At 33.3% G+C, this 27494-nt stretch overlaps 1 protein-coding gene and 1 long non-coding RNA gene across 8 annotated transcripts in view; one reads left to right on the forward strand and one right to left on the reverse strand.

Moving 5' to 3' along the window:
• Window positions 1–27494, reverse strand: part of LOC102609284 (disease resistance protein At4g27190-like) — a 91996-nt gene that overhangs the window by 23143 nt on the left and 41359 nt on the right. For 2 of the 7 annotated variants that reach the window (XR_008055314.1, XM_052442721.1), the window contains exons 2-4: window positions 24681–26930; window positions 23890–24369; window positions 22570–23403 (exon numbers count right to left, since the gene is read on the reverse strand). Coding sequence is in view for 5 of the 7 variants with exons in the window: in XM_052442721.1 (XP_052298681.1) it covers window positions 22570–23403; window positions 23890–24369; window positions 24681–26930 (3564 nt within the window). In the remaining 2 variants the exon portion in view is untranslated. Of the gene's footprint in view, window positions 1–22154; window positions 22439–22569; window positions 23404–23889; window positions 24370–24680; window positions 26931–27494 lie in introns of those variants that run through there. The other 5 variants (XR_008055313.1, XM_052442720.1, XM_052442722.1 and 2 more) reach the window with 4 other exon arrangements.
• On the forward strand, window positions 11317–15178 carry LOC127902768 (uncharacterized). The gene is made up of 2 exons (XR_008055342.1): window positions 11317–11720; window positions 14985–15178. It is a non-coding gene; the product is annotated as an uncharacterized LOC127902768 (long non-coding RNA).

Raw genomic sequence — 27494 nt, forward strand, 5'->3', positions numbered from 1 at the left:
CTTTGGTTATTTGAATCTTAGCACGGTAAGATTTCATTCTCTTTTATGAATTTGTGTAAACTTCTCCCTTTACCTTTATCATTTTATCAACTTTATTGATTGCCAAACAACTTTAGGGTTTAGGCATGAATCACACAAGGGAATGATATTGTGGCAATTTTTCCCCCTTCTTTTTTCTTTTTGAAAAAAAAAATTAATTATAGCTTTGCTTTGATGGGTAGAAGACTAGAAGACCAATTAATTTCTTTTTGTTTCGTGGTGATAATAATGGTGGAAATTGCTATGTGCGTGTTGGTGATTGCATTGCTAGTCACATATTGCTTCCCATCATGGAGACAAAGGGGACCTCTCTATCAAAGCTAGCTGTTGAAATATCATACCCAAAATCACATGAATTCAAAGCTTGAATGGGAAAACGATCTTGCTTCTTTGTATGTTTTATTTTATTTAAAGACTTGTTGTTTCCCATAAGAGATAACTTGGATCTATCTTTCCTTTTAATCATTTTAGCCTCCAACTCCCATCTTTTTCAAAAGCTTCGTTTAGCCCATTTTGAATGGCAAGGTAAGCTTCAATCAACGCAACAAGTTCTAGTGATTCCCGTCAATATTCGATTGCATGTATGTAGCTTTGAGTGCTCAAATTTATTTTATTTATTAGTTGTTATCACTTATCATTTTCTTTTTAATAATGAGATTTGGGTCCCTAGATGGTGATTGGCCAACAGTCTAGTTATGAGAAATTAATGTCTTAATTACAATGACAAAAAAGGCAAGTGGGGATCTCATTTGCCATTAGGTAACACAACATCTTCAGCATTGGAGCTTTTCTTCCTTTCTCTCCTTCTTTCTTTCTTTCTCAAAATAATTGAAAATCTAATGCAATACAATTAAATTGATCAACGATCTAATTTAATCAATACATTATATTAAGATATTTAAAATAAAATTGGTTCAAATGGAATGAGATATTCTACTCACAAAATAACAACATTTATTCCTTATTATTATTATTCGAATTCAAATAACCTTGGATTCCAAACGCATTCAAGACTAGCCAGGCTGCATATCCAAAAAGAAAACAAAATCAAAACTTTAGCCACAAACATATACGTGTGTGTGTGTGTGTGTGTGTGTGTGTGTGTGTGTGTGTGTGTGTGTGTGTGTGTGTGTGTGTGTGTGTGTGTGTGTGTATAGAGAGAGAGAGAGTTCTTTCACTTGGTTCATTTGCGTGAAACTTTTTGATCATTTAGGTTTAAGACGATAACTCAATACACGTAATCATTAATAATTTGATCCTTATAAGTAAATGTAATCACATCTATTGAAGTGCTGAGGAAGAATTATTTCACAATTTGCGATCCAATTTGGGCATGAAAGACCACAGTTCTTGAATCCTTTAGCTTAGCAATTTCGAGAGATTAATAGATTTTTCAGGGAAGCTAAGATTTGAGGTTCAATTTTTTTTTTGATCACCAAATAAAACTATATCATATATCCTATTGCATGAACATTGATTAATATGAATGAGTCAAACCCACTAAGCTTGCAACAAAATCTTTTCATAGTTACTAGAGAATATTTATATTTTTTTCAAACATTAATAAAATTATTGAATTGCTTTATTTATAGTATGTATATGTTGAAGTGTGAGCTCTGAAACTGATTTCCATAAATCCATACGACATGTCAGTTCGTGATTGGAACGGAATACGACTGGTTGGTTAAGATCATTCAAAGCTGTATGACAAGATGTTCATTCATCTATCTGTGAGTAAGTGAAGCACGTGGCCATCACATGCTTCCACTTATCCATACGACTTTGCTGAGTGCCGTTTTAGAGCCTGCATTTAACGTGAAGCAAACACGTGGCTCAGAGGTCGTTATGTTCTGTTACAAGAGCGGGAAAATCTGGGTCTTATTGACAGAGGAGAGCTGACTGGTGGGGGGATTTTCTGGGCTCTCTTAAGCGTGTATATATAGCCTTAAGGGATACGGAATCAGGGTGTGTGATGCTTGTAATTTCATCTTAAAACTTGTATCTTGTTCCTGGTGATTGAATAAAGATTGTTGCTCTGTTCTTCAGTGGATGTAAGCCATCTCCAGGCTGAACCACTTAAACTGTTTTCTCGTTTGTTGCTGTTCTTTAGCTTCTTCTATGTATCTTTTATTTTGTTTCTTAGTCAAGCATCAGAGTGTTTAGAGCAGTCTTGGGGAATCTTGGTTGATTAAATTCGATCAAGGCTCAACAAATTGGTATCAGAGCCCAACAACTCTGATTCTTGTTCCAAGAAATGGCAACCTCTAAGTTTCAAGTAGAAAAATTTACTGGAGAGAATGACTTCCATCTATGGAGACTCAAGATGAGAGCTTTGTTGGTTCACCAAGGGCTTGAAGAAACATTGGGTGATCCAAGATCTGAAAAGAAGCCTAGCAAGCTCAGTGAAGAAGAAATGCAAGAGGCATTAGACAAGGCTCATAGCACCTTAATCTTGAGTCTGGGAGATGGAGTTCTGAGGGAAGTGGGGGATCAAACAACTGCTGCAGGCCTCTGGAAGAAATTAGAAGACCTATATACGAAGAAGTCCCTAACCAAGAGACTTTGCACCAAGAAGAGGCTGTATACATTGCAGATGGAGGAAGGTAGCTCTCTGGCAAATCACATTGATCACTTCAACAGGATCATTCTTGATCTTGAAGATATCAATGTGAAACTGGAAGATGAAGACAAGGCAATAATCTTGTTATCATCTCTCCCACCCTCCTATGAACATTTCGTGGACACACTGCTATATGGAAGGCAGTCAATAACCATGGCTGATGTGAAAGACTCTCTCAGCTCAAAAGAGGTTACAAGGAAGTCAGAAGTAAAAGATGGAGAAGGCTTAACAGCAAGGGGTAGACCAGAGAAGAAGGATTACAGTAACAAGAATAGAAAACGCAGCAAATCTAAGTCAAAGAATAAAAATCTGAAATGTTTCCAGTGCCACAAGGAGGGACATTTCAAGAAGGACTGTCCAGAGAGAAAGAACAAAGATAGAGATGGACCCAAGAAGAATGGAGATGCTGCTGTTGCATCAGATGAAAAGGATGATGAAGGCTATGACTCAGCTGGTGTTCTTCTAGTCACTGGAACTCAAACCAATGGTAAGTGGGTGTTGGATTCTGGATGCACTTATCACATGTGCCCTGATAAAAATCTTTTTTCCAGTTATAGAGTTTTTAATGGTGGGGAAGTCATGATGGGAAACAACTCACTTTGTAAAGTAGTTGGACTTGGAACCATTAGGCTTAAGATGTTTGATGGGGTGATTAGGGAATTAAGTGAAGTAAGACATGTTCCTGAGCTAAAAAGGAACTTAATATCCCTAGGGATCCTTGATCAAATAGGCTGTATCATTAAAATGGAATCTGGGGTTATGAAGATAATTAGAGGGTCCATGGTGATAATGAAAGGGGCTAAGAATAATGGCTTGTATGTGCTGCAAGGGACAGCCATTACAGGGGATGTTAGTGTCTCAACTAGCATGAATCCAAACAAAACACTAATGTGGCACATGAGATTGGGGCATATGAGTGAAAGAGGGATGAAGATATTAGAAAGACAGGGAGTCTTGGGGGATGATAAGATAGGTCCTGTTGAGTTCTGTGAGGTATGTGTCCTAGGAAAATCCTCTAGAACTAGCTTCAAAACTGCAGTGCATAAGACCAAAGGAACCTTAGATTACATCCACTCTGATCTGTGGGGACCAGCACAGACAACTTCTTTAGGTGGAGCTAAATACTTCCTATCCTTGATTGATGACTATTCTAGAATGGTTTGGGTGTATATCTTAAAGAGTAAGACTGAAGTCTTTGAGAAGTTTAAGCAGTGGAAAGCACTGGTAGAAACACAAACATGTAGAAAAGTCAAGAGGCTAAGGACTGATAATGGTTTAGAATTTTGCAATCAATTGTTTAATGATTTCTGTGCTCAGAATGGAGTTGTAAGACACAAGACAGTAAGGCACACTCCACAGCAAAATGGACTTGCTGAGAGGATGAATAGAACTCTCATGGACAAAGTAAGATGTCTGCTAATTCACTCTAAACTTCCTCAGTCCTTATGGGCTGAAACACTGATGACAGCTTGCTATTTAGTCAATAGAAGTCCATCCAGTGGCATAGACTTTAAAACACCTGTAGAAATGTGGTCAGGCAGAGCTGCTAACTATTCTGATTTGAAGATATTTGGCTGCCCTGCATTTGCACATATAAAGCAAGGAAAGCTTGAGCCTAGGGCTCTGAAATGTGTCTTTCTTGGATATCCAGAGGGTGTGAAGGGCTATAGGCTCTGGTGTACTGATCTAAAACCACCTAGGTGCATAGTCAGTAGAGATGTGGTTTTCAATGAGCAAGAAATGCTTAAGAGCTATGTGCAGAAGCTTGAAAACTCAGAGAAAGACACTGGTGTACTGAGAGATCAGATTAAGGTGGAGCTTACTGGAAAATCTGGAGATACAACTTCATATGAGGCATCAGAGGATGAAGAAAGAGATGCAGAAGATTCTGATGGAATTTCAGAAAAACAAACAACATTGCATGATTATCAGCTGGCCAGGGATAGAGAAAGGAGAGAGATAAGGGCACCAAAGAAGTATGCATATGCAGATCTAATTGCATATGCATTAACAGCAGCCCATGAACTGGATTATGATGAACCTAAAACCTACAAGGAAGCTGTTTCAGGGAAGAATGCAGACCAGTGGTTGAAAGCCATGAAGGAAGAAATGGATTCTTTATATAAGAATGACACCTGGACACTTGTGAAAAAACCAGACAAGAAAAAAGTGGTAGGATGCAAATGGGTGTACAAACTCAAGCATGGTATCACAGGAGTGGAACCAGTGAGATTCAAAGCCAGACTTGTTGCAAAGGGCTTTACTCAAAAGGAGGGGATTGACTTTACTGAGGTATTTTCACCTGTAGTAAGGCATGCCTCTATAAGAATCATCCTGTCACTGGTGGCTGTAAACAACATGCATTTAGAACAAATGGATGTAAAAACAGCATTCTTACATGGGGAATTACAAGAGTACATAGTAATGGCTCAGCCTGAAGGATTCACAGACAAATCAAAGGCTGACTGGGTTTGTCATCTGAAGAAGTCTCTGTATGGACTCAAACAGTCCCCAAGGCAGTGGTACCTCAGGTTTGACAGCTTTATGTTAGAGCAGAAATTTCAGAGGTGTAACTTGGACTGTTGTGTTTACTTCAGAGAAGATTCAGGCATGATGGTTTATCTGGTATTGTATGTAGATGACATGCTTATTGCCAGTGTGAGCATGAGCTTAATTGAAGACCTGAAACAGAAGCTTAAAGGAGAGTTTGACATGAAGGATCTTGGTCCAGCAAAGAAAATTCTGGGAATGCAGCTACACAGGGATAGAAAAGTTGGTACTTTGTTTCTCAGTCAGGAAGAATACATCAGAAGGGTAATTGACAAGTTTGGAATGGCAAACTCAAAGCCAGTTCAAACACCCTTAGCACCTCACTTCAGATTATCAGATCAGTTGTGTCCAAAAACAGAAGCTGAAATATCTGACATGATAAATATACCTTATGCAAGTGCTGTAGGTTGCTTGATGTATGCTATGGTCTTAACTAGGCCTGATTTATCCTATGCTGTGAGTGTTGTAAGCAGGTATATGGCAAACCCTGGGAAGGAACACTGGAGGGCTGTAAAATGGATTCTCAGATACCTAAATGGGACAGCAACATATGGGTTAATGTATGGAGGACCAAGACAAGATGACAGTCAGATTGTTGGTTATGTGGACTCAGATTATGCTGGGGATCTGGATAGAAGAAGATCACTTACAGGATATCTCTTCACACTCAACAACTGCACTGTCAATTGGAAAGCTCAACTACAGAGTGTTGTGGCACTTTCAACCACAGAAGCTGAATACACAGCTGCTGCAGAAGCAGTTAAAGAAGCCATCTGGCTTAAAGGAATGCTTAAAGAACTTGGTATTGATCAAAGGTCAATAGTGATAAACTGTGATAGCCAAAGTGCAATATGTCTGAGCAAAAATCAGACACACCATGAGAGGACCAAGCACATCGATATCAAGTTGCATTTCATAAGGCTGGAAGTGTTAAGAGCAACTGTGAAGCTGCAGAAGATCCATACAGATAAAAATGTTGCAGATATACTGACTAAACCAGTGACAACTGCTAAGTTCAAGCTTTGCTTAGAATTAGCAGGAATCTGTCAAAAATAAGTGACAGACAGTTAAAGAGAAGAGTAACAGGTTCATGAGGGTTTCAAGCTCAAGGTGGAGATTGTTGAAGTGTGAGCTCTGAAACTGATTTCCAGAAATCCATACGACATGTCAGTTCGTGATTGGAACGGAATACGACTGGTCGGTTAAGATCATTCAAAGCTGTATGACAAGATGTTCATTCATCTATCTGTGAGTAAGTGAAGCACGTGGCCATCACATGCTTCCACTTATCCATACGACTTTGCTGAGTGCCGTTTTAGAGCCTGCATTTAACGTGAAGCAAACACGTGGCTCAGAGGTCGTTATGTTCTGTTACAAGAGCGGGAAAATCTGGGTCTTATTGACAGAGGAGAGCTGACTGGTGGGGGGATTTTCTGGGCTCTCTTAAGCGTGTATATATAGCCTTAAGGGATACGGAATCAGGGTGTGTGATGCTTGTAATTTCATCTTAAAACTTGTATCTTGTTCCTGGTGATTGAATAAAGATTGTTGCTCTGTTCTTCAGTGGATGTAAGCCATCTCCAGGCTGAACCACTTAAACTGTTTTCTCGTTTGTTGCTGTTCTTTAGCTTCTTCTGTGTATCTTTTATTTTGTTTCTTAGTCAAGCATCAGAGTGTTTAGAGCAGTCTTGGGGAATCTTGGTTGATTAAATTCGATCAAGGCTCAACAGTATACAATTAATAGTGTATGGATTTTTTTATCTATTGGTGTATTGAAATATGTGTTATTTAGTTTGTTAGTGATATAATCACTTTGTTAAAATGATAATGTCGTTACTAGAGAATCATTATATATACATATATAACGTGCTTCTATTCAAGACCTAGACTTTATTAAAATTTAAGAAAGCAAATATATTTTATATGGTATAATAGTGTAATAACATCACACTATTATATCATCTAGAGTAATAGTTTTTCGAACTTTAATAAAGTTCAAAATTATAGAATGAATGATTTATATATATTATAAATTTTTTATCATAAATGGAGGACAAAATTAATATATTTTCAAATTATAATAAGTATCTATCAAATAATTTAACATTGTAATTTCTCCTAACTAGTATAGTAAATAATACGACCTAGGAGGTATATTAAAAGCATTTCATAAGTTAGTTGTTAATAATAAATGATATATGCAGCTCCAATCATCATTGTACGGTGAGTAATTTCCAGTTTTAAATAGATATTGCTCCCTTCCCAGCAATTTTTGATGGCTTAATTTAGTGGGATCAAAATCAACATTGAATAGTCAAAATATTAATGACCAAACAGACCAGCTGGCAACAACTTATTCCAATGAGAGTAGATCACAGTGGGTACTACACATGATGCTTGTTTCTCCTTTTGCATCTACTTTTGTTGTTAACATTAATTTCAATAGCAGCTCGTTATGTTGCAACATTTCAAAGTTAATCCAAAAAAAAACAAAAATAAAAATAGTTCAGCTGACTAAATTTGAAAGCATGGATTTGCAGTCGATTAAAAATCGTTTTGTAGGGAAAAGTTTTGGATTGCAATTCTCTTACGAGTGGTGGACCTACACGTGGGAAAAAAATCGTTTATACCTCTTGTTTTTTCATTAATTTAGTAAAAGAATAGAGTTTATACTTTATTTTCATATATGTCCCTAACTCAATAACCCTTATGTTTTCATCAATTCGGTATAACAATAGAGTTTTTATTTTATATTCAAATATGCTCTCACTCAATTACCCTTACGTTTTCAACAATTTAGTACAACAATAGAGTTTTTATTTTATATTCAAATATGTCCCTAACTCAATTACACTTATGTTTTCATCAATTTTATATGACAATGGAGTTTTTATTTTATTTACAAATATGTCCCTAATTCAATTATATTATTTTCAATTGCAATTACTGACTTATTTTATAAAATGATTAAATTACATATTTATTGAATATATTGAAAAATTAGGGAGCCAAAATTTTATTATTGCTTTAATTTATTTTAAAAACTTCTAATTGAAAAAAAATAAGAGAAGTTAGAAAATAAATTTTGATTATTTTAAGGAATTTTTATAGAAGAATAATTAACATCTAGTTCTTTAAAGAGAGGCAAATCGCCTAACAAAGAAACAATTGCACTCAAATACCTTTTTGCTAAATTGAGTTTAGTTTATTATTGAAACTTTTGACTAATAATACTTTTACAATTTGAAAGGATGAATAAATTTTAATTGTTTAATTTATTAAGTCTGGTAATTTAGTATTTCACTTCAAACATAAAAGTTTTACTTGTAATTTTTAATTGATTGTAATTACATGTATTGATTTATTTTAATTTGAAATTCTTAATTGATTTTTTAATCCTTATCTAATTACAAGTTATTATAGGTTGCAATGTCAGATTCTATAATTAAAAAATAGTGTTTTCTAAGTTGCCTTTTATTTTTCTACTCTTTTTTTATAATTTTTTTTTTGTATAGAGTACATATTTAGTGGGATAAAGTTATTGATGTTCTTCCTTTTTTAATGTACTTTTTTCTACTTATAAATTTTTATGTTCACTTCAAAATTAAAATTTTAAAATTTAGCCCAGGGTAATATTAAGTCCTGAGTCCGCCCTTGTGCAATACATAGAATTATCATAATCTATAAATTGTATTTTTGTTTTTCTATGGTAGTAAGGGTGCATTTGAGATTGCTTTTGGGAGGTTTAAAAGTGATTTTGAAAATGTAAAAGATAATTTCAATGTTTGGTAAAAAAAAATTAAAATTACTTTTGTCAAAATCAACCTCTCCTACAGCTGATTTTGAAAAGTAGGAAAAGAGTAGCTTTTAGATTATGATTTTGAGAATCAATTTAATCATTTAATACAATTCCATAAATATCCTTAAAGTTATTACCTAAACCCAAAATTATCCTTATTAAAATTAGAAACAAAATAAATATTTTAAAAAAATTGTTATTATAATTCATCAATATAAATTTATTAATATCAATTTGTTGGTCGAATTATTATTAAATTTATTGTTAGCCTAAAGGGCTACACATATTGTAATTTTGATGATAACAAACATGTGTTTTAAGTGATTTAATAAATATTGTATTTCATAAGTTCGCTAGTTTTTTAAGGATAATATTTTATAGCCTTCGGTGAGGAATCCAAACTGCACAATTTGATGAAAATTAAATTTCAATAGAAATTGAATTCCCATATATTTGTGAAAACCATACAACAGAAAAGTGAAAGGAATTTGAATTCATTTCCTTCCCCTCTCCTCCCTCCAACTAAACACCATCGAAACCCAAAGGTATGGGATTGGGATTCCATACTGATCAGAATGGGATTTGTCCATATTATTAATCCCAATTGTTGATTTGGGACTATATAAGAATTTATCTTGGAACTCCAATTCTCCCAATTATTTTAGTTGACAATATGTTTAACATTATTTTTTTAACATTATTAATTGCATATTATTTAATTATCAGTATATAATATTCTTTAATTTTTTAATTTTATAGGATTAGACACAAAATTGATTATGCCTTTTGAAATTTAAGGGTTATGTCAATTGAATAGAAAACTTAAGAGTAAAACTTTTGGATGTTTTTGGCTGATTATCAATTTATGCATGAATTTTTGTACGTTTACTTTGGTTTATTATTGTTTCTTTTAGACATTTTTATTGGTTTGATTTAGGGTTAGCGTGATAATCTATGACTTTTAAAATAATTATAGTTCGCTATGCTGTAGAAATTGATCAATCGTGAAGAGAGTCAGCTGAACATTTAGTAAAATTTAGTTTTAAGAGTATTTTTAGTTTTAAAAGTAGTCGTATGTGTTTCGTAAATTTTACTATTAAACTGGTGCAATAATGTAAATGACCGAATTGGATATAATGTTAAATAAAATTTATTTACACATTTACAAACATGTATATAAAATATTTTTATTATGTAGATATAATTATTGATAACTAAAATAAATATTTTATATTATTAAATTTTATTCTTTATTTTGTTATCTCAATATAATTGGTAATAATAATAATTTCTTTAAATTTAATTAACCAGGAAGGATGACACGATAAAATTTGATATTATTATATGGTTGATTTCATATCTCATGCACTCATTTCTTAAGATAATCAAATTTTCTCTGGCATCTTTTGCAACTGTGGAAATATCAATTATGATCAATCAAAACGATTTCAAAACCTTTCAACGAGACATATTTATAATACAATATTATGAAAATTACACTAAAAATTTAATTTAATTATATATTATTATCTAACGAGCACACAAAAATGAATTTGTACAAATCTAAAATACTTGGTAATTTTCAAATAGAATTTACCATGTACTACAAGAAAATAGGGTACATGTGACCCCTAATGTGAACGCAAAAGCAGCCATTACGTATATCACTAACTTCTAATTTTGTAACCCCAAGTAAGGTTGGCAATAAACTAAAAGATCCGGATTTGGAAAAATCCGGATCCACATGTTAAAAAATGCGGATCCGGATCTTAAAAATCAAGATCTGTGTGGATGGGGATGCAAGTGCATCCGAAAAATCAGATATCCAGATCTGCATTATTTTATAATTAAATTATTTATTTAATTCAATTTCGATTGAAAAATATGTAAATTAAATTATTTATTTAAATGTGTAAGCATAATTAACTCTATAATCTTCATTAACTATGAAAATATGTTAAAAAAACTAATAATTATAATAACTAGAGAATATTGAAATAAATCGGTTTACCTTAGATTTTTTTTATTTTTTTAATGTTTGATTTATATTGTGAAATTATTGTTTGTGAATTTATAGTGTTGTTTTTTTTTATATGTTGAATTGTTGATTGTTAAATTATAATTGAATTTTTATTTAATATTATTATGTAAATTATTAAATTTAAAATTATATTTAAATTTATTATTATGCGGATCTGGATATCCGCCAGCAATCCGTGCGGATATTACCCGCTCTGGATCCACATATTTTTTTGCGAATCCAAATGCGGATCCGGAAGAAAAGGTGCATCCGGATCCGGATCCGGTTTTTGTCATCCCCACCCGAGTTACCCTTTATGTGACAGCGACACTGCTATCACATATGTTATTAACCACGTGACGGTAAAGAGCCGTTTGGTATGCTACTATTTTAGAATTTTCAATTTATTTCCACTTAGAAAACTATTCGCTGGAATCCATGTTACCAGCCACCATCATAAACCTAACTGGTTGCTGGCGAACAGCGTAAAACACCGGTCATCTTCTTCTTCATCGTATTCGCCCTTCATCTTTTGAGTTAAGCTTGTGATTATGAGTTTCTTCTCTTACTTAGCTTGTAATTATAGATTTTGATTCTTTTTAATTCGTATTGTAGTCGTTATTGTCAATTTTTGTCCCGCCAACAATTTTTTTATTCCTACAAGTTGAAGCCCCTGTGTTCTTGTTCCATTGGTGAGTTTGCTCACTCAAATTAATTTTGTTATGCGGAATTTACAAAGTTCAAATGGATTCATTTGAATTACTATTGAATTTAGCTTTAATTTCAATATCCATTCTAATGGTTTGCTATTAGATTTACTTTAATTTTATGTTTATAGCTTCGACAATGAATAGCGGAGCTTGGGTTTTAGTTTCATTTTCTAGATAACTTGTTTTAGTTTATCTTGTATGCTCACCAAGTGCTTGTTATATTGTCTGATAAGTTATATACATGGGTCATTCTATAATGCCGTAACTAAATTTACGGCATTGATGCCGTAATGGACGTGGACTGTTAGATTTGAATAAAAAATCTCTACCATTAATTCTAAATAAATAGGTAACCTGTTACCTAAGTAGCAGCTAATTACTCTTTTTTGTTCAAGTTCCAGGTTACATTTAACAATTTTATGTGTGATTTACAAGTTTTATGAAACTTTTACAAGTTAATGTTGATTTATAAGTTTTATGCAACATTTACAAGTTTTTGTTTTATTTACAAGTTCTTCTTATAATTTACAACTGTAACATTAATTTACCTTTTTTCCATTAATTTATTAGTTTTATGTGTGGTTTACATATTTTATGTTTTATTTCACACTTAATGTGAATTTACTAGTTCTATTTTATTTTTCTAAGTTTTTGTTTTGTTTACAAATTCTTCGTACAAATTACAACTCCGGCATTAATTTACTCATTTTTTAATCAATTTACTAGTTTTATGTGTGATTTACACATTTTTTGTTTTATTTCACAATTAATGTCAATTTACTAGTTCTATGTCATTTTTATAAGTTTTTGTTTTGTTTACAAGTTTTTCGTACAAATTACAACTCCTACATTAATTTACTCATTTTTTCATAAATTTACTAGTTTTATGTGTGATTTACACATTTTTTGTTTTATTTCACAATTAATGTCAATTTACTAATTATATGTCATTTTTCTAAGTTTTTGTCTTGTTTACAAGTTCTTCCTACAATTTACAAATCGAACATTAATTTACCATTTTTTCCATACATTTACTAGTTTTATGTGTGGTTTACATATTTTTTGTTTTATTTCACACTTAATGTGAATTTACTAATTCTATGTCATTTTTCTAAGTTGTTGTTTTGCTTACAAGTTTTTCGTACAAATTACAACTCCAACATTAATTTACTCATTTTTCCATCAATTTACTAGTTTTATGTGTGATTTACACATTTTTTGTTTTATTTCACAATTAATGTCAATTTACTAGTTCTATGTCATTTTTATAAGTTTTTGTTTTGTTTATAAGTTCTTCGTGCAAATTACAATTCCAACATTAATTTACCATTGTTTTCATTAATTTACTAGTTTTATGTGTGATTTACATATTTTTTGTTTTATTTCACACTTAATGTGAATTTACAAGTTCTATGTCATTTTTCTAAGTTTTTGTCTTGTTTACAAGTTCTTCTTACAATTTACAACTCGAACATTAATTTACCATTTTTTCCATACATTTACTAGTTTTATGTGTGGTTTACATATTTTTTGTTTTATTTCACACTTAATGTGAATTTACTAGTTCTATGTCATTTTTCGAAGTTGTTGTTTTGTTTACAAGTTTTTCGTACAAATTACAACTCCAACATTAATTTACTCATTTTTCCATCAATTTACTAGTTTTATGTGTGGTTTACATATTTTTTGTTTTATTTCACACTTAATGTGAATTTACTAGTTCTATGTCATTTTTCGAAGTTGTTGTTTTGTTTACAAGTTTTTCGTACAAATTACAACTCCAACATTAATTTACTCATTTTTCCATCAATTTACTAGTTTTATGTGTGATTTACACATTTTTTGTTTTATTTCACAATTAATGTCAATTTACTAGTTCTATGTCATTTTTATAAGTTTTTGTTTTGTTTACAAGCTCTTCGTGCAAATTACAATTCCAACATTAATTTACTCTTTTTTTCATCAATTTACTAGTTTTATGTGTGATTTGCACATTTTTTGTTTTATTTCACAATTAATGTCAATTTACTAGTTCTATGTCATTTTTATAAGTTTTTGTTTTGTTTATAAGTTCTTCGTGCAAATTACAATTCCAACATTAATTTACCATTGTTTTCATTAATTTACTAGTTTCATGTGTGATTTACATATTTTTTGTTTTATTTCACACTTAATGTGAATTTACAAGTTCTATGTTATTTTTCTAAGTTTTTGTCTTGTTTACAAGTTCTTCTTACAATTTACAACTCAAACATTAATTTACCATTTTTCCATACATTTACTAGTTTTATGTGTGGTTTACATATTTTTTGTTTTATTTCACACTTAATGTGAATTTACTAGTTCCATGTCATTTTTCTAAGTTTTTGTTTTGTTTACAAGTTTTTCGTATAAATTACAACTCCGGCATTAATTTGCTCTTTTTTTCATCAATTTACTAGTTTTATGTGTGATTTACACATTTTTTGTTTTATTTCACAATTAATGTCAATTTACTAATTCTATGTCATTTTTCTAAGTTTTTGTCTTGTTTACAAGTTCTTCTTACAATTTACAACTCGAACATTAATTTACCATTTTTTCCATACATTTACTACTTTTATGTGTGGTTTACATATTTTTTGTTTTATTTCACACTTAATGTGAATTTACTATTTCCATGTCATTTTTCTAAGTTTTTGTTTTGTTTACAAGTTTTTCGTATAAATTACAACTCCGGCATTAATTTACTATTTTTTTCATCAATTTACTAGTTTTATGTGTGATTTACACATTTTTTGTTTTATTTCACAATTAATGTCAATTTACTAATTCTATGTCATTTTTTAAAGTTTTTGTCTTGTTTACAAGTTCTTCTTACAATTTACAACTCGAACATTAATTTACCATTTTTTCCATACATTTACTAGTTTTATGTGTGGTTTACATATTTTTTGTTTTATTTCACACTTAATGTGAATTTGTTAAGCATCTTGCTGCATCTTGTTCTTTTGGCTTGAGATCTTGGGGCAGAGTCTTGGGTTGTTGTTATCAGTCTATAGCACCTGGGATTCTACATATATATATATATATATATATAATATTAGTGCAAGCTTTTTTATTTCTTGCTCATATTCTTCAATTATATCACTGTTAAAAAATTAAAAATTAATTAATTTTAATATATATATTATCTTTTATTCTTCAATTAATTTGAATTATTTCGTTTATATATGTTAATAACATTTTATTTACTTTTTGGTGTAGGATTTTTGTTTTCAAGGTGAAAAAGACAAATGAAGAGAATTAAAGAAATTACCTTTCTTTATAATTTAAATTTTAATTATTGTTATTTGTATTATTAGGGATTTATAATTTGGTATTTGGATGGCTGCATAATATGGTTTGAGTTATTTGTATTTTGTTCTAGGATGCTAAATTTTTAATTTTTTTATATTTTATTTTACCTAATTTTGTTTATTAATTATATTTTTCTAAACGAATCGTAACGAATCCTGATTCGATTCGATTCGTTAAGGATAAACGAATAATAAACGAATCCGGATTCGATTCGATTCATTTATCAATTCTATTAAACGAATTAAACGAATCGAACCGAATATTCGTTTAATAAACGAATCGAATCCGAATCCTGAAATTTCAATTCGTTTAATAAACGAATCGAATCCGAATCCATAGAATCTTGATCCAATTCGTTTACGATTCGATTCGAATTCGATTCGTTTATTCGTTTTGCCACCCCCGATTATTAGTGATTTGTTGAGCTTATTATTGACCAAACAAACATATTCACCTTTGCCCTCAACTTAGTTTGATTAGTTTTAGACCACAAAGAGCCTTGATCTATTCATTGGCTTTATTATTTTTATTTGGTTTTTCTTTCAACAATATTGTCGATTTCTTATAAAAGTATTCATTGGTTTTTAAACACCTAATCATTGGCTATATGAAGCTAATTAAAACTGAGGCTTTGGATCAATTTCTTCTAACAAGATACAAATGAGCATAACCTTTCTCCTCTAAGTAAATATTTTTAATATCCTTGATTTGTAAGGATCTGGAGGCCTGAAATCCTCTAGATTTTTTTTAACACTGTCAATGTTCTTTTTATTCTGAAAAGGAAATAAAAGGTTTTATCTTTCATACCCTAATAGTAAGCTGGCCTTGTCTTAACATGGCTTCTTGAGGATTTGCATGATTCATTGTTCCCTCACCACCCCCCCCCCCAAAAAAAAGAAGAAAAAGAAAAAGAAAAAAGGAAGATTTTGCAAGATTCACCACCAGGTTTTTTTTTTAATTTATTAATTGTGTACGTACTAGTTATATGTTGAAAGAATAGGCAGAAGTATTTCAGCATGAATGACTTAAAACTTATTGCTCAGTAAACATAATCTGCATCACTGGGAAAATGTATTTATCGTTTGTATTTTTTATGGTTTTGCTTAAGAAATGATATGTGAAATAATGCTACATTGTAGCAGGAATAAATTGAAGAGATTTATGATATTTATGTGTTATTCAAATTTCAGATTCAATTTTAAACTTTTGATACGTGCATTGAAAGCTTAGACTTGTTTAAGAAATCATTAATAGACACATGTTGTATTAGTGTCATCTTTGGATGATAGTGAGGATCATATGTCTATTAATAATTCTTGAATTTTCCAGGCTTGGACAGTTTGGGAATGCATAGTTCTCTCTGGTAGCTAGTAGCTGAAGTTCTTTTCCCACGTAAAAATGGCTTTTTCGGTAGCTGCTCCTCATGTTCTCTGGGTACGTTCTAGGTGAATGGGTGTCGTGTTGTTTTGGCATAACACATAAACACTTATATAGCTATGTCGTGAGCTTGGAGAATTATAGGGAGATGGTGCTGAAATTTTTATAAACGTAGAAGAAAACTTTAGGTACTTGAGATTGAAGAAACTTATGCATTCTTGAGTGGGATATGTAGGATTTATCACTTACCTTTGGTAAATATGAAGGGAATGTTGACTCCTTGAAATATGCCCAAACCCATGGAGTATCTAAATAAGTCTGAAAACCAAACACTGTTACCTACTAGACGACAAAGCAGAAAATTTTTCTTGACTTGCTAACCTTTTAAATAATTGAAACTCAGCTCAATACTTGAATAAGGCTCCGTTTGGTATAGCTTATTAAATAGAGCTTATAGCAGTAGAGCTTATACCAATAGAGCTTTTGGACAAAAAGTCATTGGGTGTTTGGTTGTCAATAAAAAAAATACTTTTGAACCATTAAACTGTGTGATATTTTTTATATTATATATTTTTAGAAAAGCTCTATAGCCTCTACTCCCAAAAGCTCAAATTTTAGAATTTTACTAGTAGAGATAAATTAGCTTATTTAAGCTAAAAAAACTCTATTAAAAAAATAACCAAACACCATAAAAAATTTTAAAAAGTGCTTATACGATTAAATAAGCACTTATGGCTCTTAAATAAGCCATACCAAACAGGCACTAAGTCTCTGCAGGCACACCTTCGAAGTTTACCATTGAAGGCGTTCGGAGCTCTCGCAGGGCATTCTTCCATTCATGGAGACTCTTGCTTCTCAGTGCCCTCAACGCAATGGGCAAACCTCCACATGCCTTAAATACATTAATTGCTGTAGACTTGAACTTACAATTTTCAACATCATCACCATTCATTATCTTAAACAATCTCCAGGCTTCTTGTTCAGTTAGATTGCCAATCAAAAAGTTATCTTTGGAGTCCATACTCAAAAGCACATTATTATCTCTTGCTGTCAGCAATAGTCTACACCCTTTATGATTATTTCCAAAAGGAATTCCAACCGTCTCCAAATCAAGATGTTTCCAGATATTATCTAGAATCACAAGAATCTTATTCTCACTCTTCAATCGTTCATACAGCCTGCTAGCTCTTCTATATTCAGCTTCGTCAGGCAACTCCGGACCTAACTTCTCTGCAATTTCCCCTTAAATCGTTTTTATGTGAGGAGTTTGTGAAACCTCTGAAAAACCCACCCGATCAAACAGCTTCTTTTCCCTGGCTTGCCTAGCACACTCCTTCACCAATGTCGTATTTCCAATGCAGGCCATGCCGTACACCCCAATAATGCTGACATTCGCCTCAGTCAATGCATTTTCTATAGACTGCAAAGTAGAAAGTCTTGATTTCAAGGCCTCGTAACCATTGCTAGACTTAAGCCGTATCTCCTCCGGAATGATACGGAAACAGTATCAAACTTCTTAACTTCTTCTCCAAGTTCAATAATGGCCTTCACCTCCGTCTCTGCTTTCTTGCTAAGCTGATAGCGACTCTTCCAATTAGGACTCAAGCCCTTGAGACAGCGCTTATTTGTTGACTCCTCATCTTCAATGAATTTGGCTGCCCGGTCAATGATGCCGTTCGCACTAACCTGCCACTTTCAACCTTCTCTTCAATCTCTTCCCCTTTTTCTTTCGCCTCTGAAACTCTGCACTGAATGCTCGTACGTTCAACCTTCAACTTCTCCATTTCCGCCTTGATATTCTCAAAGTTGGCATTGTAGTTCCGCTTGCGCAAATAAACAAGTTGGCGTGCAGTTGAAGGAGCCAAGCATTTTACAAGTTCCAAGACGATAGTCACAATGATTTCCAGCATCTCGAATCCTGAGAAAAACGTAGAAGCGAAGAAAGCCAAAGGAAAGTAAAAGAGCTGATGGGTACAGAGTAAGAAATGAGACTGAGGAGTGAGCAAAGCTAAATAATAACAGAACAAGAACAATGACGAATAGAAGAAACAGTAGCAAAGAGCCGTTTAGATGATTAGAATGAAACTAAGCTACTGGAAAGAGTGGATGGTAGACTAAAGAGAAAGTGATTGATTATTTTAGGAGGCCAATTAACGTAATGACAGATCCGGTTTCGATGTTTGTAATTTGAGTATGAGGTAAATCGATTCTTTGTCGAGCCATACATGCTTATTTTGATCCGGTTTCAAATTCCTCAAGAAGTTATCCTAACAAACATCTTAATACCTTGATGAAATTGAAGGGTCTTCATACATGTTTGGCAGAGCTCTAACATCTGTTTTGTGGGGAATGGTGGCTGACCGCTGTGGTCGAAAGCCTGAAATAATAATAGGAAGCATCACAGTGTTAGTGACTTCTATTTTCATATGATCAAGCTTGAAATTGATGATACTTCGGCAATTTCTGGATTTCTTGTCTGTCTTAAAATGCTCACAGGGTTTATTTTTAACACTCTTTTTGGGCTTAGTGTGAATTTCTGGATGGCCATAGCTACAAGGTTTCTCCTTGGGGCTTTGAATGGTTTACTTGGACCAATAAAGGTGTTGATTGGGGGTATTTGTTGATAATTCCAATTTAGTTCCTCCAAATATTTGTGCTCAAACTTCTCTTACACCACGAGGCATATGCATGTGAAATATTGCGCGATCAGCACCAAACTTATTAAGAAACTAAAAATGTTACTTGTTTTCTGTACTTACTTTCGCATGCATCACCCCCACAAAACTGCTGGACGATTGTCCTCATTTTGAACTTACTATAGGTTTCATTCTCCTTGTTTTTCAACTTACTCTGTACCCTTACGTCGAGAGGATTATTGGGCCAATAATCATAACACGAATTGCAGGGGGTAATATTTTGAACACCTCGTGCGGCATTTGGACCATTTGATAGTTTGTTTCAAACATATCTGCTTATAAAATACTTTTCTTCATAGTTTTGGTCCCATAACTTTCTATGTATGTACAGGTTTTATCGATAACGCTTTTGACAAGTTACACTTACATAGCAATGCTATCTGGGTTCAGCCTTGCCTTTTTGATAAACTGTGCTTCTGTGATGAAGAATGTTTTATCTGTAAGTGGATATCCTAATCATTGATCCATATACTAAGGTTATATTATCCGTCAGCAAGTATGTATAAAATTATTTTATGTCTTATTTATTAGAATTGTTGTAATTCTTTTTTACTTTTCCTGAATTGTAACATCAGGTGTCTATAATAACTGGATTGTTCCTTCTGCAAAACAGAGCAGTGGTAAATATATTTTCTTTTGTTTGTTTAGTACATTTCCATGCTTTCAGCTTTTTCAGATTTTGTATGTGCCAAAGTTTAAATTAATTGGTTGGTTTATGGTATAATAACAGGTATGATAATTTACTAATGAAATTTCTCACTAGTTGGTGAATCACTTGGTGCTAATTAGCTTAGTTAGCTGCTTAAACTAAAGTGCAGGTAACCAGGTGATTTTTTTCATTCTGAATTCGGTGGAGGCACTTGGAGTAATATTGACATTCAAACCATTTCTAACTCAACGTGCCCCGTGAGTGGAGAAAAGATGCATCTGTTGAAATATTCAAATATATATCAAGCAAATTAAAGCTTTCAAAATCTTTCAACAATTTGATTGTTTGATGTGGTTGCCACTTGCCATATTTTGTGTTACTTTTCTAAAGGCTTAAATATGAAAATAGTTGTTGGTGCTCACGCCAATTGATTGCTGGTAACATTAATTGTGCAGTACTTGTCAGAACTACCACAATTTATCTTCACAATGATGCTAGCTAGAAAGAAAATTTCATGTTAAGTAAAATATTGAAGCCATAAAGAGTCTTATTCCAGAGCCTTATTAAGTACTAAGTTTTCTGCCATGCTTTCAAAGTTTACAAATGGAAGCTTGGGATTCTGTAACAATGGAGGATAAAAATTATATAAGAATATTATTTTGTACAATTTTCATACGACCAGACAGAAGCGAGCATAATATTTTGATCATAACTCAGATCAAAAGACCTTCAATAATGTATAATATGCATATAAAGCTAGCTCAGAACCAGACATTAGAACTTATGATGAAAGGGAAACATAGGTGTTGAGATTGAAAACATAGAGAAAATTTTTTAAAAAGTCTGAAATTTTATTAATAGAAGTTTGAATAACAAAATTAGGGTATTGGACCCTTTTTATACAAATTCTAAATATTATGTATTTATCAAAATAGGCAAACTTGAAATATTATTATATAATAACGTTCTCTTAACTGAAATAAGAAAAATAAAATAAATCATACTTAAAATCTTATATTTAGAGAAAAAATATAAAAATATTGAAAATAATAAGAAAATAACTTAAACTTTGTAAAATAACTACGAAATAAACAGAATTTCTTGCCGAATAGATACCCGCTCAAGTTATGATCTAGGAGTGATATCAAACAACACAAGGTAATATATTAAAAAGCCTATGGGATCAAAACATATCGTATACTATGTCGAGAGAGATGAGGACTCCTCCAACAGCAGAAAATAAATTCTTTCATTCATTAATTTAAATTAAATTTTGTAAATTTAGGTACTTGCACATTGAGATTTGCAATTTAATTTGACAGGACTTTTCATTGAATAATGAAATTAAAAGCTAACGATTAATGAATTTTTTATATTCTCTTAACTCTTGTGGAAATGTCAGCTCTAAATAGGACAATTTCAAGAATCTTTATCTGAAAGCGTAATTGGCAGAGCAGAAACTTGTGAAACTATCTAAATCACACAAACTATCTAAATCTTTATCTGTCATTGCCCTGCATCCAGCTACCTTCATTGATACGAGCCGCACTAGACTACCTTCATTGCAAAATAGTCTTAGAATGTCAAGATATTTAAAATGGAGTCCAGTTTGGAGTCGCTTCAATGATTAAGTCTGGACAGGATTAACCATTTTATCAGTGCCTACTTCCCCACTTGTTTCTACCAGTATCCGGCTTGATTTAAGAATTTCTCTTTGTATGAACTATAACCCAGTAGGAGATATTACCAAAAAAAACTTATTTCAAATGTCGCACAGGAGAAGAGTTACCTGAATCTTCATCAGTATCCAGACATTCTACAATCACAGAGTAAAGAGTTCTAACAGGAAAAACTGAGAAAACAACGTTCTTCTATACTTCTCATAAACTAGACCAAATTAGTCCCTTTCTTGGTATCCAACGTTTTCAAACAATATTTCCACAATATAGTTTTTCATAGCGAAGAGTTTTGCTTTGATGGTCTAAGGATTTGTTCTAGGCATAATGCTCTGATTAGATTTTGTTTATTTTTAATTTTTTATCCGATGAATGATTTTCAGCTGGTCTTAATTATGTGTTCATGGGGAAGAGCATTTGGAAAGATCATCAAAAAAATAAAAAAAAAAAGTTTCCAAACAAAGATAGGTGTGAAGCAAACCAAACTAAATGAACAAACTAAAATAACAGAACAGCAATGATGTTTTCGAGGAATTATAAAATATGAAGACTTTTAATGAAATTTTATCATACAAAGTATGCAAGGAATTATAAAATTTTAGAAAACAAGGGGAACTCTCAAAAAAAGAAAAAAAAGAAAAAAAATACTCAAATTAAACTAGACTAGAAGACATTCAAATTTATAATGCAATTACATATCTGCTTGATGCTTTACAACTTGTATAACTATATTACAAGTGTGTCTGAACGAATCATTAAAATTGCATTCCAAATTTAACAGTAAAGCCGATTGACCCATTCTAAATAATTCAGATGAAATTGCGAAACAAGCCACGAGATCAAATAAATGAAATAAAAATTAATTACCAGCTGAGGCTTTCTTCTAAAAATTCACAACTCCCAAGTCATAAGAAGCCTATGAAATTAGTACTGGGTAGAGAACGACGACGGCACCGCCAACAGCTGAAAATAAAATCCTTATTCATCAATTTAAACTTTTACTTTATAACAAATATCTTATCTATATTTTATTAAAAAAACAAATTTTGTAAAATGTTTCCATGGGAGATCGAGAGTACTACGTATATCAGTACCTTCTCAGCATGTAATTGTTGTATGGTTGTGTTTAGATCATTATTAGCCCAACGCTGTTGATTCGATGTGTGTCCATACTGGACGTTTACTCTCGGAGGCGTGATTGATTCTCCTGTAGTGAAAATCTTCATCTTGGGACAACCAATCACTTCCAGATATTCCAAAGATGGGAATCTGAAGGTGTAATTGGCAGAGCAGAAACTTGTGAGACTTTCTAAATCACACAGAATCAACGCCTTCAATTTGCTGAAAACAATCTCTTCTTTTTCAACTCCTTCTTTGTCATTTATTACCACCTCTGTCATTGCTCTGCATCCATATATACTCACTTTGACGAGTTGCACTAGAGTTTTTGCTGTGGAGGATGTTACCAAGTGTATCAATCCCTTGCAACCGAAAGCTACAAGTTTTGTTAGGTTCCGAAAAGATACCGATGATGATGGCAATAGAATTAACAGACTTTGACAATGATATACTCCTAGAATTTCAAGATACTGAAAAATGGGGCCAAGTTTGGAGTCTTGTTTGCACAGCTGCTTCAGATGATAGTGCCGGTGCAGCTCTAATGTTTTTATCATTGCCAACTTCCCCACATGTTTCTCTAAGCTTCCTTCCTCCGAAAATACCTCTTCGTTGAATGCCAAAAAAGACAGTACGAGTATTTCGAGATTGTGAAATCTCTCCAGTACGTTCCAGATTGGAAAACAAGCTGAGTCATCTGCAGTAATGTCTAGTTGTCTAAGATTGCCAAAAAGGTGTTGTGGGAAATCGGCCTGCAAAATCATCTTCACATCTTTTCCACTTAGTGATAGTTCCTTCAAGTTGGGTACGATCTGATCATCATCAATCATAATAACTAATGAGGTCAATTGATGTTCTTTCAAATGATTTTGAGTAATCCAATCACAAGCAGTGACTTTATAGTATTTATTTTATATTAATTTTACCCCTAAAAAAAATGAATTAGTGATAAAATTCATTATATGATTTTTTTATATGTTAGTTTTAGAGGTAATAAAGAGATTAGGGAAAAAAACGAAATTATTTTATTGCACGATAGTAAATTACTAATTTATTTTGTAAGTTTTTCTATATGGAAAGACTAAGGATTCTTTTATAAATGCTATACCTAAAAATGTTCATATAATTATTAATTTACCACATTGATCCCTTAGTTTGTGGTCCCTTAATCTAGACTAGCAAAGATTATTGTATAACAAAAGTTTTCAATTTATTAAGTATTAATTTATCGATGCTTTGCATATTTTTCAAAGTTAAAAATAAGCTATTGAAAAAAAATCTAGAAAATGGTTTCATACCTTTTCCAACGGCAATAGGGGCTGTTGTGCAGGAATACCAAGTTGATCATTCTCATTATTCTGCGATAAATCTGCAGCGAATATCTTTAATTTGTCACAACGATACACTAAAAGAATTTCTAGTGCGGGCCATTCCGAAGTATGCATTCCAGGGTACAAACATCTAAGTTTTGGTAGATCTTGGAGTTTCAGAGTGGTGAGCTGTGGAAAGACAAAATAAGGGATCACTTGATCTGCTCTTTTCTCAGAAATGATCTCCTGTAAATCCTCACAGAAGCGTATATCTAGGTGTTGGAGCTGCTTAAGGCTTCCGATCATAGACGCTGAAAATATGTATTTTAATTTGTGACAACGCCACACAATCAATCGTGTTAAACTCTGAAAGTGAGGAAACACGGCCGCCGGAATTTGATTGCAATGCCAAATCTTGTCGACTTCAATTTGAGATATCTCCAAAGCCTCCAAGTTAGGCAACGCAACCTTAAAAAATAAGAATTTCTTGTTAGATCCAATATCCATATGGGAAGCACTTGTTGAAATTTTCTTCTTTGATTACAAATTAATGCAAGTCAGAATCAATTTCCAACTGACAGCTGAGTTTGTGCATTCTAATTCATACTACTTGTTAAGAGCTCAATTAGTGAGCGTGTGAGATTCTTTTTATCCTTTTTTCCATTTTCTTGCAATTCTTTAAATGATTTAATTATTTTCCACATATGACGTCAAAAGAGAACGCATGATAGAATAAAATCTGTTATATATATAGATAAAGAAAATGTTAGCCTACGCACCTTCTCGTTGAAAAGCAGAGTTGAAGTATCCAAAGTGATTTCGCTGGAGCTATACGTAGTCGTCGATTCCTCTTGCGACGCTCGTCTGTTCGGTGATGCTGAAGGAGTCTTTACTTCACGGCAAAAACTTGTAACCTCTGGAAGATTCCCCAGACTCAAAGATCTTAATTGAGCAAACTCTATCTTCTCAATTGCATTATCAACTTCTTCCCCAATTGCAAAAATCTCTTTCATCTTGCTGCAATTAATAACTGCAATTCTCTCAAGTCTTGGAAGGCATTTTGTTGTAGAGAGCCAAAAGATATTACTCAATTTATCACAATTATATGCTTGTATGATTTTGAGTTCGTTGAAGGACTCTACTCTGAGCCGATCAATACATATCCTCTCCATGTTGATCAAATTGTGAAGGCCAAGTGACTCCAAAAGAGGAAAGGCATCAGAAGCGACCATCTCCCTTGAATCGACGATGCAAAAGAAGTCAGGATTATTTTGAACCCCGAGAAGCTTCAATTGTGAAAAGCCCTCCGTGTCCAAATTGAAAAGAACGTTCTTGATACCTCGCAGCTTGTCCAACAATAAGTATTCAACGTTATTGATGCCCTGCAATTTGATGGAGCAAATGTCCATAAAATCAAGCTTGAGCTTCAATGCTCTTGAAATCTTGCGATTACTGTCGATCAAAAAGTGCGGCCGACTTTCAAACCAATATTGTCCAAAAAACACGGGCTGCCTGAATGACTCATTTCCAATAGATATTTTGAACCTTTCGAGCTTTCTGGCCAAAAAACCTTCCGGTAAAATACTGTCATTTTTAACGTCAATTTCTAGAGTGGTTAGCCGAGGTAAATGCATCAATTCGTCAAGGCTAGCATTACTTCTTTTGCTGTTGGCTCTTTCAACCTCCCATTCAATGAAGCAATTACCCATATACAATTCTTCTAATCGGATTAAGCTTGATATGACATTTGGGGCAATAACTTTCAGAAGGAAACAGTCTGTTAAATCTAACAGCCTTAGCTTAGACAGTTCACCTAGTTCTTCGGGCAACTTCTTAATATCAGACTTCAAAAAGCTAAGGACTTCTAGATTCTTCAACTTCCCAATGATTGCTATGTCGCCCAACGCACTTTGATCCAGACATAGTGTGTGAAGATTTACTAGAAGATCAATTGAAGATGGAAATGAAGAAAACTGCATTCGAGTAAAATCTAGAACTCTAAGCTTTTTCATCCCTACAAAAAAGTTCTCAGGAATATTGATTTCAAGAGAAGAATCTTTGAGAGAGAGATATAAAAATTCAAGGTTTGGGCATTCTAATCCTTCAGGAAATTCACGATTACTATTATTTCTTAAAGAGACAGCATTGCATTTTCGAAGTGCATCCTCATCTGGCCAGTCCCACACATCCTCATTTCTCACCGAAAACACATGTTGGTGGCGGCATGCAATTGATATTGCGACATCGCGAACAACATCATGCATTGAAAATTCTTCATTGCTATCACCCTCAAGCAACAAACAAGAGTCTCTAAGTTCATGGACCAATGCATATAATTTGTCTCGTGCATCTTCCATCTTATTGACTCCTTTAAATATACCCAAACCCATGGAGTACTTAAACAGGTCCAAAGTATGAATACCGTTACCCATTAGACTACCGAGGAGAAAAATTTTCTTGAGTTGCTTACCTTTTAAATGGTTGAAACTCAGCTCAATACTTGAATAAGTCTCTGCAGATACTCCTTCGAAGTTCACCATTGAAGGCGTTCGGAGTTCTCGCAAGGAATTCTTCCATTCATGCAGACTCTTGCTTCTCAGTGCCTTTGCTACCGTACTCAAGGCAATGGGCAAACCTCCACATGCCCTGGCGACGTCTATTGCTGTAGATTTCAACTCACGATTTTCAACATCATCACCGGCCATCATCTTAAACAATCTCCAGGCTTCTTCTTCATTTAAATTGTTTATCAAGAAGTTGTCTTTAGATCCCATTTTCAAGAGGACACCACGATCTCTTGCCGTCAGCAGTAGTTTGCATCCTTTATGATCTTCCCCAAAAGGAATTCCAACGGTCTCCAAATCAAGGTGTTTCCAGATGTTATCCAGAATCACAAGGATCTTCTTCTCATTTCTCAATCGCTCATATAGCCTACTTGCTCTTCTAGATTCAACTTCCTCGTGCAACTCCAGGCCCAACTTCTCGGCAATTTCCTGTTGAATCTTTTTTATGTCTGGAGTTTGCGAAACCTCTGAAAAGACCACCATATCAAAGTGCTTGTCTTCCAGAGCTTGCCTGGCGACCTTCTTCACCAGTGTCGTCTTTCCAATGCCGCCCATGCCGTACACCCCAATGATGCTGACATTAACATCGATCAATGCGTTTTTTATAGCCTCCAAAGTAGAACGTCTTGATTCGAAGGCCTCGTAGCCTTTGTGAGACTTGAGCCAAATCTCCTCCGGAATGGTACGGTAGGAAATTCTATCATCAAATCTCCCAGCTTCTTCTCGGAGTTTAAAAAGGGCCTCCTTCTCTGTTTCTGCTTTCTTTCCATGCTGATAGCGAGTAATCCAATTAGGAAACAGCCCCATGAGACATCGTTCATTTGCTTTCTCTTCGTCTTGAATGAATTTGGCTGCCTCCTCAATGCTCTTGTTCGCATTAACCAGCCATTTCTCAACCTTCTCTTCAATCTTTTCACTTTTTCTCTCAGCCTCAGAAACTCTGCGCTGAATGCTTTCTCTTTCATCCTTGAGCCCATCGAGTTCTGCCTTGAGATTCTCAAAGTTGGCAGCGGAGTTATACCAATAACT

The sequence above is a fragment of the Citrus sinensis genome, chromosome 5 (genome assembly GCF_022201045.2).
Source record: "Citrus sinensis cultivar Valencia sweet orange chromosome 5, DVS_A1.0, whole genome shotgun sequence".
In the NCBI taxonomy this organism is placed as follows: Eukaryota; Viridiplantae; Streptophyta; class Magnoliopsida; order Sapindales; family Rutaceae; genus Citrus; species Citrus sinensis.